At 32.4% G+C, this 15,505-nt stretch overlaps 1 protein-coding gene across 1 annotated transcript in view; it reads left to right on the forward strand.

Moving 5' to 3' along the window:
- Positions 1-13,697, forward strand: part of LOC100175077 (intraflagellar transport protein 172 homolog) — a 25,607-nt gene extending 11,910 nt beyond the window's left edge. Inside the window, 24 exon segments of the mRNA XM_009860700.3 lie at positions 760-833; positions 1,187-1,287; positions 2,308-2,477; positions 3,219-3,406; positions 3,791-3,926; positions 4,324-4,476; positions 5,214-5,317; positions 5,713-5,807; positions 6,164-6,227; positions 6,790-6,901; positions 7,043-7,110; positions 7,369-7,479; positions 7,887-7,997; positions 8,441-8,564; positions 9,121-9,294; positions 9,794-9,880; positions 10,378-10,474; positions 10,898-11,019; positions 11,378-11,497; positions 12,033-12,169; positions 12,545-12,662; positions 12,958-13,081; positions 13,084-13,110; positions 13,438-13,697. Of these exon segments, the coding sequence (XP_009859002.1) occupies positions 760-833; positions 1,187-1,287; positions 2,308-2,477; positions 3,219-3,406; positions 3,791-3,926; positions 4,324-4,476; positions 5,214-5,317; positions 5,713-5,807; positions 6,164-6,227; positions 6,790-6,901; positions 7,043-7,110; positions 7,369-7,479; positions 7,887-7,997; positions 8,441-8,564; positions 9,121-9,294; positions 9,794-9,880; positions 10,378-10,474; positions 10,898-11,019; positions 11,378-11,497; positions 12,033-12,169; positions 12,545-12,662; positions 12,958-13,081; positions 13,084-13,110; positions 13,438-13,619 (2,799 nt within the window). The 3' untranslated portion in view covers positions 13,620-13,697.
- Positions 13,698-15,505: the final 1,808 nt, after the last annotated feature.

The raw sequence follows: 15,505 nt of genomic DNA on the forward strand, positions 1-15,505 counted from the left end.
GCATTCTAACGAAAATGAAAAATTTCCCATATGAATAGAAAATGCTCAAAATGTGGTCTATATTTCGAATTTAGTATAATGAAAGCTTTTTCTTTTGTAAACATATAANAAAATGTTAAAATATAGACNTTACAAGAGANAACAAGCCATCGCAGGGAAATGAAATATAAATTATTATGATTAGCAAAGCATTATTTAAAGTAGATAAGGCAGCTCACAACTACAGTTGTCCTGAAAAGCTCTACTTACGAAATCTTGTCATAATGAAAACATCCAAACCTCAGAATACAACTTCAAAGCGTAAATTTTTTTTAGTTTCACTACAGCAATAACGCTTACTAATATTTTTGTACAGGATTTGATGTCAAATCGCAATTTAATGGAACAAATCGCATCCGGTTTGCTAAAGTACGACTTGAATGAACAGGTGATTTGTATTGTAGTAATATATATATTGGGTATAACAGCCATGTTTATCAACTGATGCATCGTGTATTTAAGGCAAAGAAAGCATCATTAGGTTCAAAAAGCTAGTAGTCAAATTAGTTTTTCACCCATTTTTATATATGTAGCGTTTTTTAACGACTGTCATTTTGCTGTTGATTCCCTTCCCTTCCCTTCGTTCTTTGAATAACATAATCTTCACTGTTATTTTTGAAGAGAAAATTCTGTTTGCTGTGTTATACATATATACATACATGCATGTTATGTGGGTTTAGTGTGCAATTATTTTTTATATATATGTATATATATACACAGGCTGGAGAATTGTTCGAAAAAACAGGGAACTTTCAGCATGCGTTGGATTGTTACAGAAGAGACAAAGCTTTTAGGTTTGTATTGCATTTAATAGAACTGTTGTTTTAATTAATGCAGTTTATAGTTGAACATTGTAAACTTTATCACATCTCCAGAAACAATTTTTATAATCGAGTCACAAAATATGCTTTTATACAGAAAAAATTAAATAAAGCTAAATGTACAAATATTCTTCTATTCTCTGTTGATAAGTTCCTTGAGGACCTGGAATTTAAGCAAGATTTGGCCCATTACCCCAACCCCCCCCTCCCCCCCCTACGTTTCAAAGTGACGCCTCTTATTCTTGTTCCTACTACAGTTTAATTGACCAAGTCCGGCTTTCTGTTCCGACCTATGTTCCTTTAATAAAACGTTTCTGTCACAACAGGCGTGCAGTTGATTTAGCTCGCTCATCTTTTCCATCGGAAGTTGTGAGACTTGAGTTTGAATGGGCAGAATATCTTGCTTCACAGAAACAACTCGATGCAGGTTTTTTTTATAGAAAAGTTTATAGAAACTTTTTTTATAGAACAGTTTTTTAATTTAAAATTTGGTAAAATTAGTTTAAATTTTTAAAGTTAGACTTTTTGAAACATTTTTAAAAGTTCAACTTTTTAAAACAAGTTCAAAAATTTAAATTTTCAGAAGTAAATTTGAAAAGTTGGTCTAATGTTCCCTTTATTACACCAAATGTACTCTTTATTTGTACGCTATTTGTATTTTAGTTTTTTTTATTTGAAAAAAATAGTTTTTCATTTAGTAAGTTTGGCGCCTTAAAAGTACTACCCAAATCCACAGCTGCAAATTCAAAGCTCATATTTCAGAGTTGTCAATTTAATATCAATCATTCAAAAGAATTTATATTGAAAAATTTTATATTAAACTTCAAGCCACCAATTCTGAAATTCTCACCCTAACTATTCCCATTTCTACCGAACCCACAATTTAGTTATTTTGTGTTAAATTTGAAATTGGAATTGTTGACTTTGAACTGTTAGCCCACCAATTTAACAAATTCTGACGATACTTTAAAGTAACACATAAAAGTGTGTGGTCCTTTTTTTTATCCAATTTAATTTTTTTTTTTAGCATGACTGGACTTTATTAGACAAAATAACAAAAAATTAACACTCAAAAAATGTATTAATAATTTTTTTAAAGTAATGGTTTAGCAGTTTCCTATATTTTTATTTCCAATTATAACAGTCTAGTTAGCATGAATAGTCTTCTGGGCAAAATATTTTATTTAAGAAAATATTCGTATTTGTACATTTAACCCTTTGGCGTGTTTTTTATATACCATGTCATAACCACTTCATTTTCTATTAATTTATATATCTTTATTATAAATTTCAACTAAATAACATGCAAAAAAACATGAAAAATCTTCTTATTTTTTCAAAACAGTATAATACAGAAAAAACATCATTATTAATTTTCTACAAATATTATTTTAAAAATATTTTTTTTGTTAAAGTATTATTAATTTTTACAAAAATTGTTTTTCAGCTATCAACCACTACATTGAAGCTGGAGCAACAGAAAAGGCTGTTGAATCTGCTATTGCAGCTCGCCAGTTTAAAAAGGCGATTCTAATTTTAGAAGCTCAAGATCCTGCTATGAGTAGAAAGTACTATCACCAAATTGGGGAACATTATTCACAAACAAATGACCAAGAAGTAAGTATCAGAGGTTATGGGTTCAAGTCTCATGGCTGCTACCATTGTGGGCGTATGTGTCATTATGACACTTAAGGGCAATTGCTCCAACCCAGTGCCCACGAATGGGTTGTCTAAATTATTAGCCATACAGAAAAAACACACTCACAAAGTAACATACATGGTAACTTGTAAGCTGGCACGAGGTATAAGAAATAGAACATTTGTTTTATTACGACTTTCGTTGCCCCACCATGCAAGGATAAATAAGTTAAGTTTGTGGTAACTCACAATCTGGCACGAGGTGTATGAAACAGAACACCTGTGTTATAACAACTTTTATTTTTTTCCCCGCCTGCGAGGATAAAGTAACATTCAATTATATTGTCTGTTTATTTATTGCCCAAAAATAGTGCAGTAGGTGCCAAAGTTGTAAACACAAACAACTAATTTAGGTTTATTGAAAATTAAACAAAATGACAATAGTAAAAGTAGGGTGTCAAATTTCACACTTTTTCCAAAATTTAAACAAAAAATGAAAAAAGTTGCAATCACATAAAGTTTTGGAGTCTTTATTACAAATATAACACTTGGTCATACAATTTTAATATTTGTATAAACAACTTGGAAACAAAATGTTTTCCAAACTCCGCAAAAGATTTTTTCAAACCTTTTTTTAAAAAAAAAAAAATTTAATTTTAAAATTTGATAAAAATTATGTTTATCTTTATCTCACAATTTTTGTAAACTTTTCACAAACAGATGGCGGCAAGGCTGTACATGAAAGCTGGTTCAAGAAACGAAGCCGTTAAGTTGCTGTTAGCATCAGAGCAATGGATGGAGGCACACACGCTTGCGCAAACATGTATGGAACCTGAAGAAATAACTTCTATGTATGTTAACACTGCACAAGAACAAGAAGCTAAGGGAAAATATAGAGAAGCAGAAAGGTTGGTTTGGTTTTTATTTTCATTTATAAAGAGTTTGTGGTCATGAGGAGATTTTTTGGGGGTAAAGTATTTTTTAGTTTTTGATGATGCAACTGTAATTATTGTCTCTTGTGTATGTGTTTTGTCCATCTATAAGTGCTTTGTAATTTTTAACAGTGTTTTAGTAGTTTTTCAATTAACCAAAAAGCCCCAAAAGCGGGAAAAGGTACAAAAAATCAAATAATTTTTAAAACAACCAAAAAAGCAGGTAAAATAGAATATGAGCCAATTTGCACAATTATGGACAAATCCTGACTTATATCATTGGACCCATGGCGTGCCTCGCTGCAGGACCTCGTCCACACACAATAATAAATACCTTGATTTGAACAACCATTTAAACAGATTGTATTTAACTGTGGAAGAACCTGACCTAGCGATAACGATGCATAAAAATTTACGACGATACGATGATATGTTACGACTGGTTAGAGACTACCACCCTGATTTAATTAACGACACACATCTGCACCTTGCTAAGGTAACTTTGGTTTTTAGATATTTTTTAAATGGGTCAGTTGTTTGAAATTCTTTAAATAAGTTCCCTTTTTTGTTTTTAAATTTTAAAATCATTTGGTGTTAATTGTCTAGTAGTTTTGACGTTTTGCCTTGTCTTTGTTTCAACTATTTTTAATTGTTGCGTTCGTAAACAAGGAACCAACCAAAAATGAAGTTTGCATAGAATTAATTTCATTTAAAAAATCTTACATAATGCTTTGTCTCAGGAAATTCATAAAAAAGAGAAGTTTTTCAAAATATCCTATTTTGTTTTACCATTTTTTCAAATTTATGCTATACTTGTTGTCGTATTCGAAGAGCCAACTAACATATAATATTATAATTAAGTTTGCACATACTTAATTTCATACGATTAACAGGAGTTAGAAAATGAAGGGTTATTGCAACAAGCGGAGAAACATTTTATTGAACCCGGTGAATGGAAGAATGCAGTGAACATGTACAGGCAGAGAGATATGTGGGAAGATGCTTACAGGGTTGCTAAGGCTCATGGTGGGGCAGCTCATAAGCAGGTATGGAGTATTACTTTGTAGTGAATGAATGAAACATGCTTTATATTTGATAGGTTGGGCAAAGACAGTTGTTGTAATGTGAGTGTTTTGTTTTATTCACATCGTGCCAGCTTAAGAGTTACCACGTATGTAACTTGCTGTATCCTTGAAGGGGAAAAAAGACAGTAGTTATAACATGGGTGTTTTGTTTTATACACCTCGTTCCAGCTTACGAGTTACCAAGTATTTTTTTACTTGCTTTATCCTTTGCGGGTGGGGGGGAGATGAAAATCATTATAATATGGGTGCTTTGTTTTATACACTGCCGTGCCAGATTACGAGTTAACATGTATGTAACTTTGTTGGTGATAGTTTTTATTTTTTATGTATAGCTGAGAATTAAGAAAATGACTCGGCGCCTTGGCACTGTTGGTTAACGTGCCTGTCCTTAAGCCAGAGGTAATGGGTTCAAGGCTTGTCGCTGCTACCATTGTAGGTGTATGTGTTTTGGGGCAAGACACTCAACAGAAATTGTTTCAACCCAGTGGTCACTAATAAGTTGTCCAAATTATCAGCCATACATAAAAAATAAAATAATTACCCACAAAGGTACATACATGGTACCGCGTAAGCGAACATGAGGTGTATGAAACAGAACACCCATGTTACAACGACTGTCGTTTTCTGGTTGCACAAGGATAAAGTAATTTACATTCCTTCATTCATAAGTACATATATTAATAACTGTTGTTGTTTAGGTTGCATATTTATGGGCGAGATCTCTTGGTGGAGATTCTGCTGTAAAACTTCTCACCAAGTTTGGATTATTGGAAACAGCAATTGATTACGCAGCAGATAACTGGTTAGTTTGAATAAAATTTTATTATTTGTCAAAATATATATGTGATATATAGTAGGGTGGGGGAAGATGGAGCCCCTTGTAGCACATAATATCCAAATATTCTGGTCGTGTTTTAAAAACAACGGTCTATGGGAGTTGTGAGGATATGGTTTTATAATTCTTTGAATGTGCTTTGTTTTGTACTAAGTGGGACGAGAAAATAGAATGAAAAGGTGTCTCATATTTCCCCACCTAACAAAATCTTTATTAGCAATTTATAATTCGCCCGATTGGCTAAAGGCTACCTGAACAGGACGTCAAAACCTTGGTATAAAAAAAATTGCCAGAATAGTTTTAAAACTGATAACTATGTTGTATTTTCAATTTTTTTTTATTTTAACATATTTTTCTTGCAGTGCGTTTGATTTTGCGTTCGAACTGGTCCGCGCAGGCATGCAGGGCAAAGCACCGGATTTACATCTAAAACACGCCATGTTTCTTGAGGATGAAGGTAATTTAATACGTTGGTTACAGTTTTGCTAAGATCTCTCTTTTAGTCCTCACTTTTGTACAGAAACTCAACAGTTTTCTTGTCATTAAAATGATGTTAAAAATATTATAACTTGTTCAGTGACCTACACAGCGCTGCTACCATTGTGAGCGTGTGTGTCCTTGGGCAAGACACTATATGACAATTGCTCCGACCCAGTGGTCACTTAATTGGTTGTCTAAATTGACAGCCATACGGAAAAAATCCCCAAAAATATATCACAAGTAGCGTACGTGGTAACTGGTAATCTGGCACAAGGTGTATGACCCGAATTTAAAGATTGTTCGTGATTTATTTTTGTCTCATTTTTTTTACAGGAAAATTTCCAGAAGCTGAACAAGAATTTATTAAAGCTGGTAAACCAAAAGAAGCAGTGCTTATGTGAGTTTAATGAAACAAAAACATTTTTTCTCTGATAAGTATAATAAAATCAACTTTAAAGAAATGAGTATTATTGAAAAGGACAAAGTTTGGGATAAAACATACGCAAACCCAACATTCAGTAAATTCCTGAAGAGTGGCATCTATTTAATACAAATTAATTTGAAAAAGTAGCACAAAACATAAATTATAAGCAGTTTTACATTTATGATAAGAATAAATAAATAGATTTTGTCTTCTGAAATCGTTTTTTTTTTGTTGTTTTTTTTCTTAGTTTTTATAAAAAGTTAGTAAAACAAAGTTAGTAGAAAGTAAATTCCCTGAAAAGTTAAATCACATTAATACAAATTACTTCTAAAATACTAAAAGAAAATACATGGATACACGACCCTATTTATTAAAAGAGATGGGAATTAGTAGCAAAACTACAATCTTTAAAAAAACTTACAATGAGTAAAATGTGCTTGAGAAAAAATACGAAAGTTATAGGTAATATTGTTTAAAAAACGAATAGAGGGGAACCAACAGCAAAAATGAAGGTTACTTCATGTTTTTTGCCTAGGTACGTTCACAACCAAGACTGGGAAGGAGCTCAAAGGGTTGCCGAACAATATGAACCGGATTCGGTCAATGATGTTCTTATTGGACAAGCTAGAATTGCTTTTGAACAAAAGGTAAGAACGGATGGGAAATACTGGTAAAAAACCTGAGTTTTTTTTATCTTTTATTTACTTTTTTTATTTAAAATTTTGTATTTAATTTTTTTTTGTTATAAAGAAAAGTAACTTTTATTAAATTATTTGGAAATATTTTAGGAATTTCAACAAGCTGAAGCATATTTGTTGCGTGCACAACGACCTGATCTTACAGTAAAATATTACAGGTAAACTTTATTCATTAAGGGTTGAGGGTTGTTTTTTTCTAGACATGCTCTGTTAAACTTGAAAAACATTAGAAAAACAACAAGTTACATGAAATAAAACTTAAAATGCCCAAACAGATTAACAGTTAATATAACACAGGTGTTCTGTTTCATATAACCGTGCTGTGACTTTTGTGGTGATTTTAAGTATGACTAAGAATTTAGTTATATAATTAGTGATATCTACAAAAGTAATATAATTTTTTTTAATATAAATAGAGATGCTGGTTTATGGAATGAAGCATTAAGAACTGCACGTGAATATCTTCCATCTAAGTTTGATGCTTTACAACGAGAATATGAGAGAGAAATGACAAGAAAGGGACCAAGGTTTGTTGGTTTTACATTGAAGTACAGAGTTTCTTTTTACTATAGACTTTTTTTTTTTTTTTTTTTTTTTTTTTACTATGAACTTTTTTTATTTGTAAGTACAAAGTCTTTTTGACGCATTTATTTTTATTTTTTTTACTAAATTTTTTTTGAAAAATTGTACTGCAAGTTTGCAATTGCATATAAACAAAATATATTTCTTATAAAAATTAAATTCGAACATTTTTATATTTGTTTATTTATTATAGTAGTGTGGCATTCTTTGTTTTCTTAAAAAAAATCCTAAAAATTTATCACAGTAAAACAAAAAATAATTCTTATAAAAAATAAAAATGCAAACCTGTATATGTATTTATCGTATATAAGAGGTTATATAATATATAAACATATATATGTTTATCATTTAGTGGTGTTGAAGGCATGGTAAAACAAGCGCAAGAATGGGAATCACAAGGAGATTATAATCAAGCTATATCTTGTTACTGCAAAGTAACTAGTGATATGACAAATGATAACAGGTAAGCTTTTAAAATTGTGTGTTTTATTTTATATGTAAACATGTGCACAAATGTGTTCTTTATCTATTGTTATTAATTTGTTAAAAAAAATATTATTATTAATTTGTTAAAAATTGTTAAAATGTAATTCATCCTTAAAAACAAGTTTGTTTAGTTTTCTATATGTGAAACTTTTTTTTTAAATTCTTGTTATTATTTATCCTTAAATCAAATTTTTAAGTTTAATTTTCTGATTATGAAACTTTGTTTAGAATCCTTGAAAAATGCACCATACTCTAACCCTGCTCTAAATAAAAAATATGTAATTTATCTTTTCAAACAACTTTTTAAGTATAATTTTGTTTTTTGATTTTTTTTGGTAAAATTCTTGAAAATGCACCAACCTTGCTCTAAAACATCCTTACAATCAAATATTTAAGTTTAATTTTGTGTATTTTTTCTAGAATCCTTGAAAAATGTTGGGGCAAAGCCACAGATCTTGCTTTGAAGTTTCTAACTTTGCAAAAGTCAACTGCAGTTATTGAATTAATTGCACCGAAGTTTATTCGTTTGCAACGACATGCTAAGGTTAATTGATCCCTGTTTATATAAATGAATGAATTTCTTGATACCCTGTTAATATGCTATGATAAATGGTCAGTGGTGCAGCTAGGGGCGTTAATGAGGTTGAAACCCAGAAACTTGAAAAAAAATGTGTTGTATATAAAAATTTTCTCGAAATTTTTTCAAACTGAAATCACCCCTTTTATCTGGTTCCGTTACTGTATAGGATTATAAATATATATAGTATATATCAGCAAATATATAGAAAAAAACAGGTGTGTGTGAAACAGAACACACATGTTATAATGACTGTAGTTGCCCCTCCATGCGAGGATAAATAAGTTCCATTTATTTATTCTTAGATTTGAAAAGTTTTAGTGTTAAAGTATTTAAATTAGTTTTGACTGTGATACCCCAGCTTTTCCACTTGCTGGCTGACTTTTTCCAACACTTAAATATTTTTTCTGACTTGTTGGTTTTTCAACATTTAATTTTTTTCAGATTTTAAATATTTTTTCTGAATTAGATATTTTTCTGACTTTGAATATTTTTTAACTTAATTTTCAAAATTGTTTCCCAGGCTGCCGAGTTGTACGTTCAAGTAGACATGATACAAGAAGCTGCTGATGCTTTCATGGAGGGGGGAGAGTTCCAGAAAGCAAAAGGCGTCTGCCGAGATTACGCACCGGAACTTGAAAACTATGTTGATGCGAAATATAAGGAACATCTGAAGCACCATGGAGATACTAAAACTGTAATGTTTAATAATTTTGTTAGTTGTTACTTTATGTACCAGGCATAATGTATATTCTTTTAACGCTCATCTGGTATAAAAATGAATGTATTTCCGTTGTTTCGTCCGCCATCTAGCAAGGCTTCAGACTTTGCAGTTTTTTGTAAAATGTATTTAGTTTTTTACTTTTCCTGATGAAATTTTGCTAGATGGCAGAAGAAACCTCGGAAATACATTACGTTTTTTATACCAGATGAGCCGTTAAAAGATTATTTATATTATTTGCATGTGCATAATACAATTTTAAATCTAATTACGGCATTTGATATACTGTTTAAAGACGGCATCATTACATCATCTCTTTAAGTATATTACCAATTTTATAAAAATGATAATTTGAAAAATTTTTTTTTTCTTTTAGAAATTTTAGACTCGAAAAAAGTATTCTAGAATACTAATTACTCTGTAATTTGCTTCTCCATTTGTTTTACAAAAACTTGATTTTACTTTTTTTAAACAGATGGCTTCTGTTGATGTTATAGCTGCATTGGATATGTATGTGGAGAAAGGACAGTGGGAGAAATGCATTGAAACTGCTGAAAAACAGGTTCATAATTAGTATATAGTAGGGTGGGGGAAGATGGGACACCTGTTTATTCTATTTTGTTGTCTTGTTTGGGAGTAAACAAAGAACATTTAAAGAATTATTAAACCGTATCCTTACGACTCCCATAGACCATTGTTAATTGTTTAAAACACAATCAGGATATTTAGATATTATTTGCTAAAGGTGTCCCATCTTACCCCACAGTACTCTATCATGACATGTTCTGTTTACAATTGTGACTGGACAACAAAAATTTATGTAAATTAACCTGTTAGGAAAAAATGCAAAACAATATTTATTAAAGTATGATGTAAATTAAAAATAGGTGAAAAAGTATCAGTTAAAATTTAAATAGTATGGCTGTTACACCCTTACAGTAACTCACATTTAGTTACAAATACTTAATTAACCTAACTATTGCAAAATTACCTAAATAAAAGAAAAATGTGTAAAAATTATTGTTATGTTTAACGGCCAAGTGTTTATGTTACTTTCAGAGCCACGCTGTGCTACACAAATATGTTGCATTATATGCTGCACAGCTTCTTAAGGAGGATAAAGCACTTCCTGTGCTTGAGTTATACGCTCAACATGGTATGTATTTACTGCTATTACTAAGTATAACGCATAATATATTTTCTCCCAACAAAAATTTAGCAAAAAAATGAAACATTTTTTTAACCACATTTCAAATGCTGCGAGACTAAAACTTATTTGGAAAAAATCTGAGTTAAAATTTTTGGTCAAGCCTCTAAACCAGGAGAACCAGGTACAAGTCTTGGCCCTGTTACCATTTTGACAAAAATTGTTTCAACCCAGTGGTCTCTAATCAGTCTAATGGGTTGTTTATACAGTTAGTCATATGTGCCTGCTTTTTGCGTTTTATAACGACTTTACCACAAAGTTACATACTTGGTAACTTATAAGCAGGCACAAGGTGTATGGAACAGAATACCGTGTTATAATGACTGTCTTTTTCCATCATAGCCCACCTTAACAAAGTTAACATTACACTAGGTGCTCCCGCTAACCCACAAAACTTCAACATATACAAACGTATATCCAATGATATAATGTCCTCACCAAATATGAATAATTACAAAGTGTGGGCAATGCTGCGTGATATGCTGCATGGTTTGGTAAGTTTTTACATTTATATATGACACACTGCCTGCCCTTAAGCTAGAGGAAATGGGTTCAAGGCTCGTCGCAGTTACCATTGTGGGCGCATGTGTCCTAGGGCAAGATACTTAACGGCGATTGCTTCAACCCAGTGGTCACTAATGGGTTGTCTAAATTATCAGCCATACATAATAAAATGTAAAAATCCCAAAATCAATCACTGACAAAGTTACATACATGGTAACTTGTAAGCTGACACGAGGTGTATAAAACAGAACACCTGTGTTATATCGAGTGTACTGGGTCCCAGAAAGTACCTCAGCATTGGCCTACTACCCTCTAAAACCACAATTTTATTATTTTTCAATATTTCAGACACAGAACTTGGAGCAAACAAACCAAACCAACCAACCAAGTTATAATGAGTTCATGACGTTAATGTTTATTTCACATTACTATGCTGTAAGGTGTGCATGTGGAGAGCAGAGTGGAATGGTAGGTTACCTTTATTTTAAATGAATATTTTATGTATAGTAGGGTGGGGGAAGATGGGACACGTTTTCATTTTATTTTCACGTCGTAACCTGCAGCATGGCACGCCATGGGTCCTAGAATTTAAGCCAGGATTGGCCCATTGCCGCAAAAAAACATGGATTTTTCTGCCACAAAAAAATAAATAATTAATTCCCGATAAATATCAGTACATGAATTTTAAGAGCTCATATAATTTATTTTGTCATTGAGTTTTCCCCTAACTGCTGTGTGTGTTTGCCCTTCCCCCCTCCCCCCCCTATCGCCTCTTTACATTGCCCTTATTGCATTTATCTTCTCTTTTTTCTGCTTTTTGTTTGCATGTGCTGTTGCGTTACATTCTCTGATGAAGTCTCACCGTATGACAGACGAAATGTTGAAAATATTTTGCGTTTTTTTGTTTTTATACCGGATGAGCCGCTAAAATATTATTTATACTATGCCTGTTAGCAGAGGTAACAGAATAAATATTAGTACTTCACATAAATACTTTTAACAGGGGGAAATCATTTACAAGATTTCCACATCATTGCTACGTTATACATCACATGTACCAGCAGATAAAGCATTTTACGAAGCTGGTTTGTATTGTAAAGCGAATGATCAACTGAATATGGCATTCGTGTTTTGGAACAGGTAAATATCGAAATTTTATACAAATATTGTATATATATGGGACACCTTTTTATTAAGATGGGACACCTTTTTATTCTATTTTGTTTTCCCATTTGGTAGAAAACAAAGAACATTTGAAGAATTATAAAACTGTATTCTCTTGACTTCTAGATCGTTGTTAATTGTTAAAAACTTGTTTGGAAAATATGGGATATTATGTGCTAAAGGTGTCTCATCTTACCCTATTGTAACATATCTCGTATATAGAGATCATCTTACCCCACTATATACCATCTTACCCCACCATATACCATCTTACCCCGCCATATACCATCTTACCCCACTATATACCATCTTACCCTATGCTACTACATATCAACTCTAATTATAAACCAGGTACCTTGATCTATCTGAAGCAATAGAGGAAGGCTCATTAGATTTGATTGACAACTCAGATTTCCAGGAGACGGACATTCCATTTGAAGTTCCACTCCCTGACAAACAATATTTAAATGTAAGAAAAATAAAAAAAGTGTGTTTTGGCTGATTTTTTTAGACATAGCTGTTTTTCTTAATTACCATTTTTCCGAATAATTAATTCAGACTTTTGAAATAATATTGCATTTTATTTGTTTATAGGGGTGTAACGATCACGCCTTTTGCCCAAAACATTATTTCTTTCTTTTTTATCAATAAGCGTGTTTTAACAACTGTTGTTTTACCGTTACTACCAGTCTTTTCGCTTTTGTCTCTCTTGTTCTTTGTTATCGGGACCGAAGAGACGAATTAAATTTCATTCATTTATTCAGGAAGCAGAAAGAGAAGAAGTTCGAGAATGGGTTCTTGCTGTTTCTATGGATAATAAGGTGGAACAGGAATTACCATTAGATGAACGAGATACATTTGAAGGCAATTTACTTGCACATAATACTGGCTGAGGGCTGTGCCATGCATTGTAACAGGTAGGTAATGGTATCATACTATGCAAGTGCTCTTCTGAAAAAAGAGATATTCAAGTTATTTTTAATTTTTTTCGTGGAAAATTTCATATAATTTGTTTTGCCAATTTAAAGTTAATATTATTTAATTTGCCTGTTTTTTGCCAGTTTTTTTGAAGCTTTACGAATGAATGTAACTTATTTAATCGCTGAGTGGTGGGACAATGAAAGTCGTTGTAACAGTGTTCTCACACCCACAATGGTAGCAGCGAAGAACTCGTTAACTCTGGGCTAAAGGCTAATTTTTAATATTGTATGCCCAATTTTTTTATTTTTTACCTTTTTTCCCAGGTTACCCTGTTCTGCGTAACAAAGTAGATTTCAAGTTAGATGCGCATGCAGCTAACCGTGACGACTGGCAAAAGCTCGGAATGGTTGCAAAAATGACGTCATCCTGGTCACTTCAAGATGTGCTGAGATTTATAAACCAACTGAGCGGTGGACCAACTTCAGCGGGCGCTGCGTTCAGATAGATGTTCTCTTTTGTTTTTCTGCTGTTTTAGTTGTTGTAGCAATCTGTTAGTTTTTGAGATAAATGTATTTTACTTTTAGTTGGGTCAAATTATATTTTAACCAATGTAACGTGTCAAGCGCTTCTGATTTTATGGTTCGAGTTCTAGACAAAACAGGTTTAAACGATTATGAAGTATATTGGGGTGGGGTAAGACGGGACACCTTTCGTACATAATATCCTGATCGTGTTTAAAACAATTAACAACGGTCTATGGGAGTCGTAAGGATGCGGTTTTATAACTTTTTGAATGTTTGTTAGCAAATGGCCCGAGAACATAAAATGAAATGGCGTCCCGTTTCCCCCACCCTACTATATGATAATTTTTAAAAGTAGTGGTATATTAACAGAGTGTAAAATATCGGATACAATAAACACGCACGACTTACCAAGTTCGCCATGAATTCGCAACGTAAGTATTCAAGAAAAAAAGTCGCTCCAGTTATTCATTCGTTAGTTGGCGTAAGAGAGGTAAATCTACTTTATTTTATTGTTCGTCTGGAACATCAGTTTGACATCCACGGCACAATTTTACTTCTCGCACAACACTGTGTACTGGTGTGCTTCGTCGCAGGACCTCACCCATATAAAACTTATACAAAATGCTGCTCTAACTCAGCTCTGAGCAGTTTAGGTTTTCTTGGCCAACGCATCTCGCTTTCATTAAAGTTTTGTAAAGTTAAAAGTGATATAGTAGAGCGGGGGAAGACGGGACACCGTTACCACATAATATCCAAATATTCTGATCATGTTTTAAACAAATAACAACGGTCTATGGAAGTCGTGACGATACGGTTTTACAATTCTTGAATGTTATTTGTTTAACTACCAAATAGGACAAGAAAATATAACAAAAAAAGATGTCCCATCTTTCCCCACCCTGCTATATCTGCTTTTTTTACAAATTCGTGACAGGTTGACAGTGGGCGTAGGACTCCTATCGCACGAACATTTTATTCATGTCACTTTATATTAACTTTCCAATTGGAAAAATTGTACGCGCGTGGTGCCGGTCCATTGAAAAACTGTATATAAGTTCACGAAAATAAATTCGTTTTAATACTGTTATTTGACAATACAAAACGAAAACATTTTGTAATAAAATATTATATAAAATAAAGAATGCTATTTTATTTCTAGTTTTATAGAATTTTAAAATATTTTAAGAATTTTAAAAATGTCGCAACGGTTGGAGTATTTTTGTTTACGTTGCAAAATTTTTGTTACTTTTCTAACCATAGTCAAGACAATGGTCATGTTTATAAAATATTTTGAGCTTGAAAATAACGTTAGACCATGAGAATAGGGATATGGTTTTCCAACGCTTTGTACCTTTTTTAATTAAAGTAAACAAAGAAATTTTTCATGATCCGGCAACCGTTTTAATTTTCGTATCTGACCCAGATTGAGTAAACACCCAATTCTCACTTCGGCTACAACTAACAAACTTTTCCTTGTGAACCATTCGCACATATTTTCAATTTAGACAAGAACGTCCGCATTCTCACATCGGTGCGAAGTTATAATGGCACAAAGACGCTATTGCTATTTAAACTTGATTAATTTTACGCGACTTTTCTCATTACGTGCACTTACGAAGTTAGGCGGCTTTGATCGAATGCTATATATCGTGTGGCGGGACTTAGTCTGGATATTTATGAATTAGTTTTGCCATTGCCGCTTAAAAGACAGTGGTTGGGCTTTGTTATATTTTTAACCTAAGCGATCCATTTTCGTCGTACCGCGCTAAAAACTGAACGCAAACCGTGACATCATTGCTAAGTGACTGCAAATATCTGGCGTGCTTTCGGACTGGTTGCTGGTTTCCTTAAACTCGTCTTTGTCGAC

The sequence above is a fragment of the Ciona intestinalis genome, chromosome 7, assembly GCF_000224145.3.
Source record: "Ciona intestinalis chromosome 7, KH, whole genome shotgun sequence".
Taxonomy (NCBI): domain Eukaryota; kingdom Metazoa; phylum Chordata; class Ascidiacea; order Phlebobranchia; family Cionidae; genus Ciona; species Ciona intestinalis.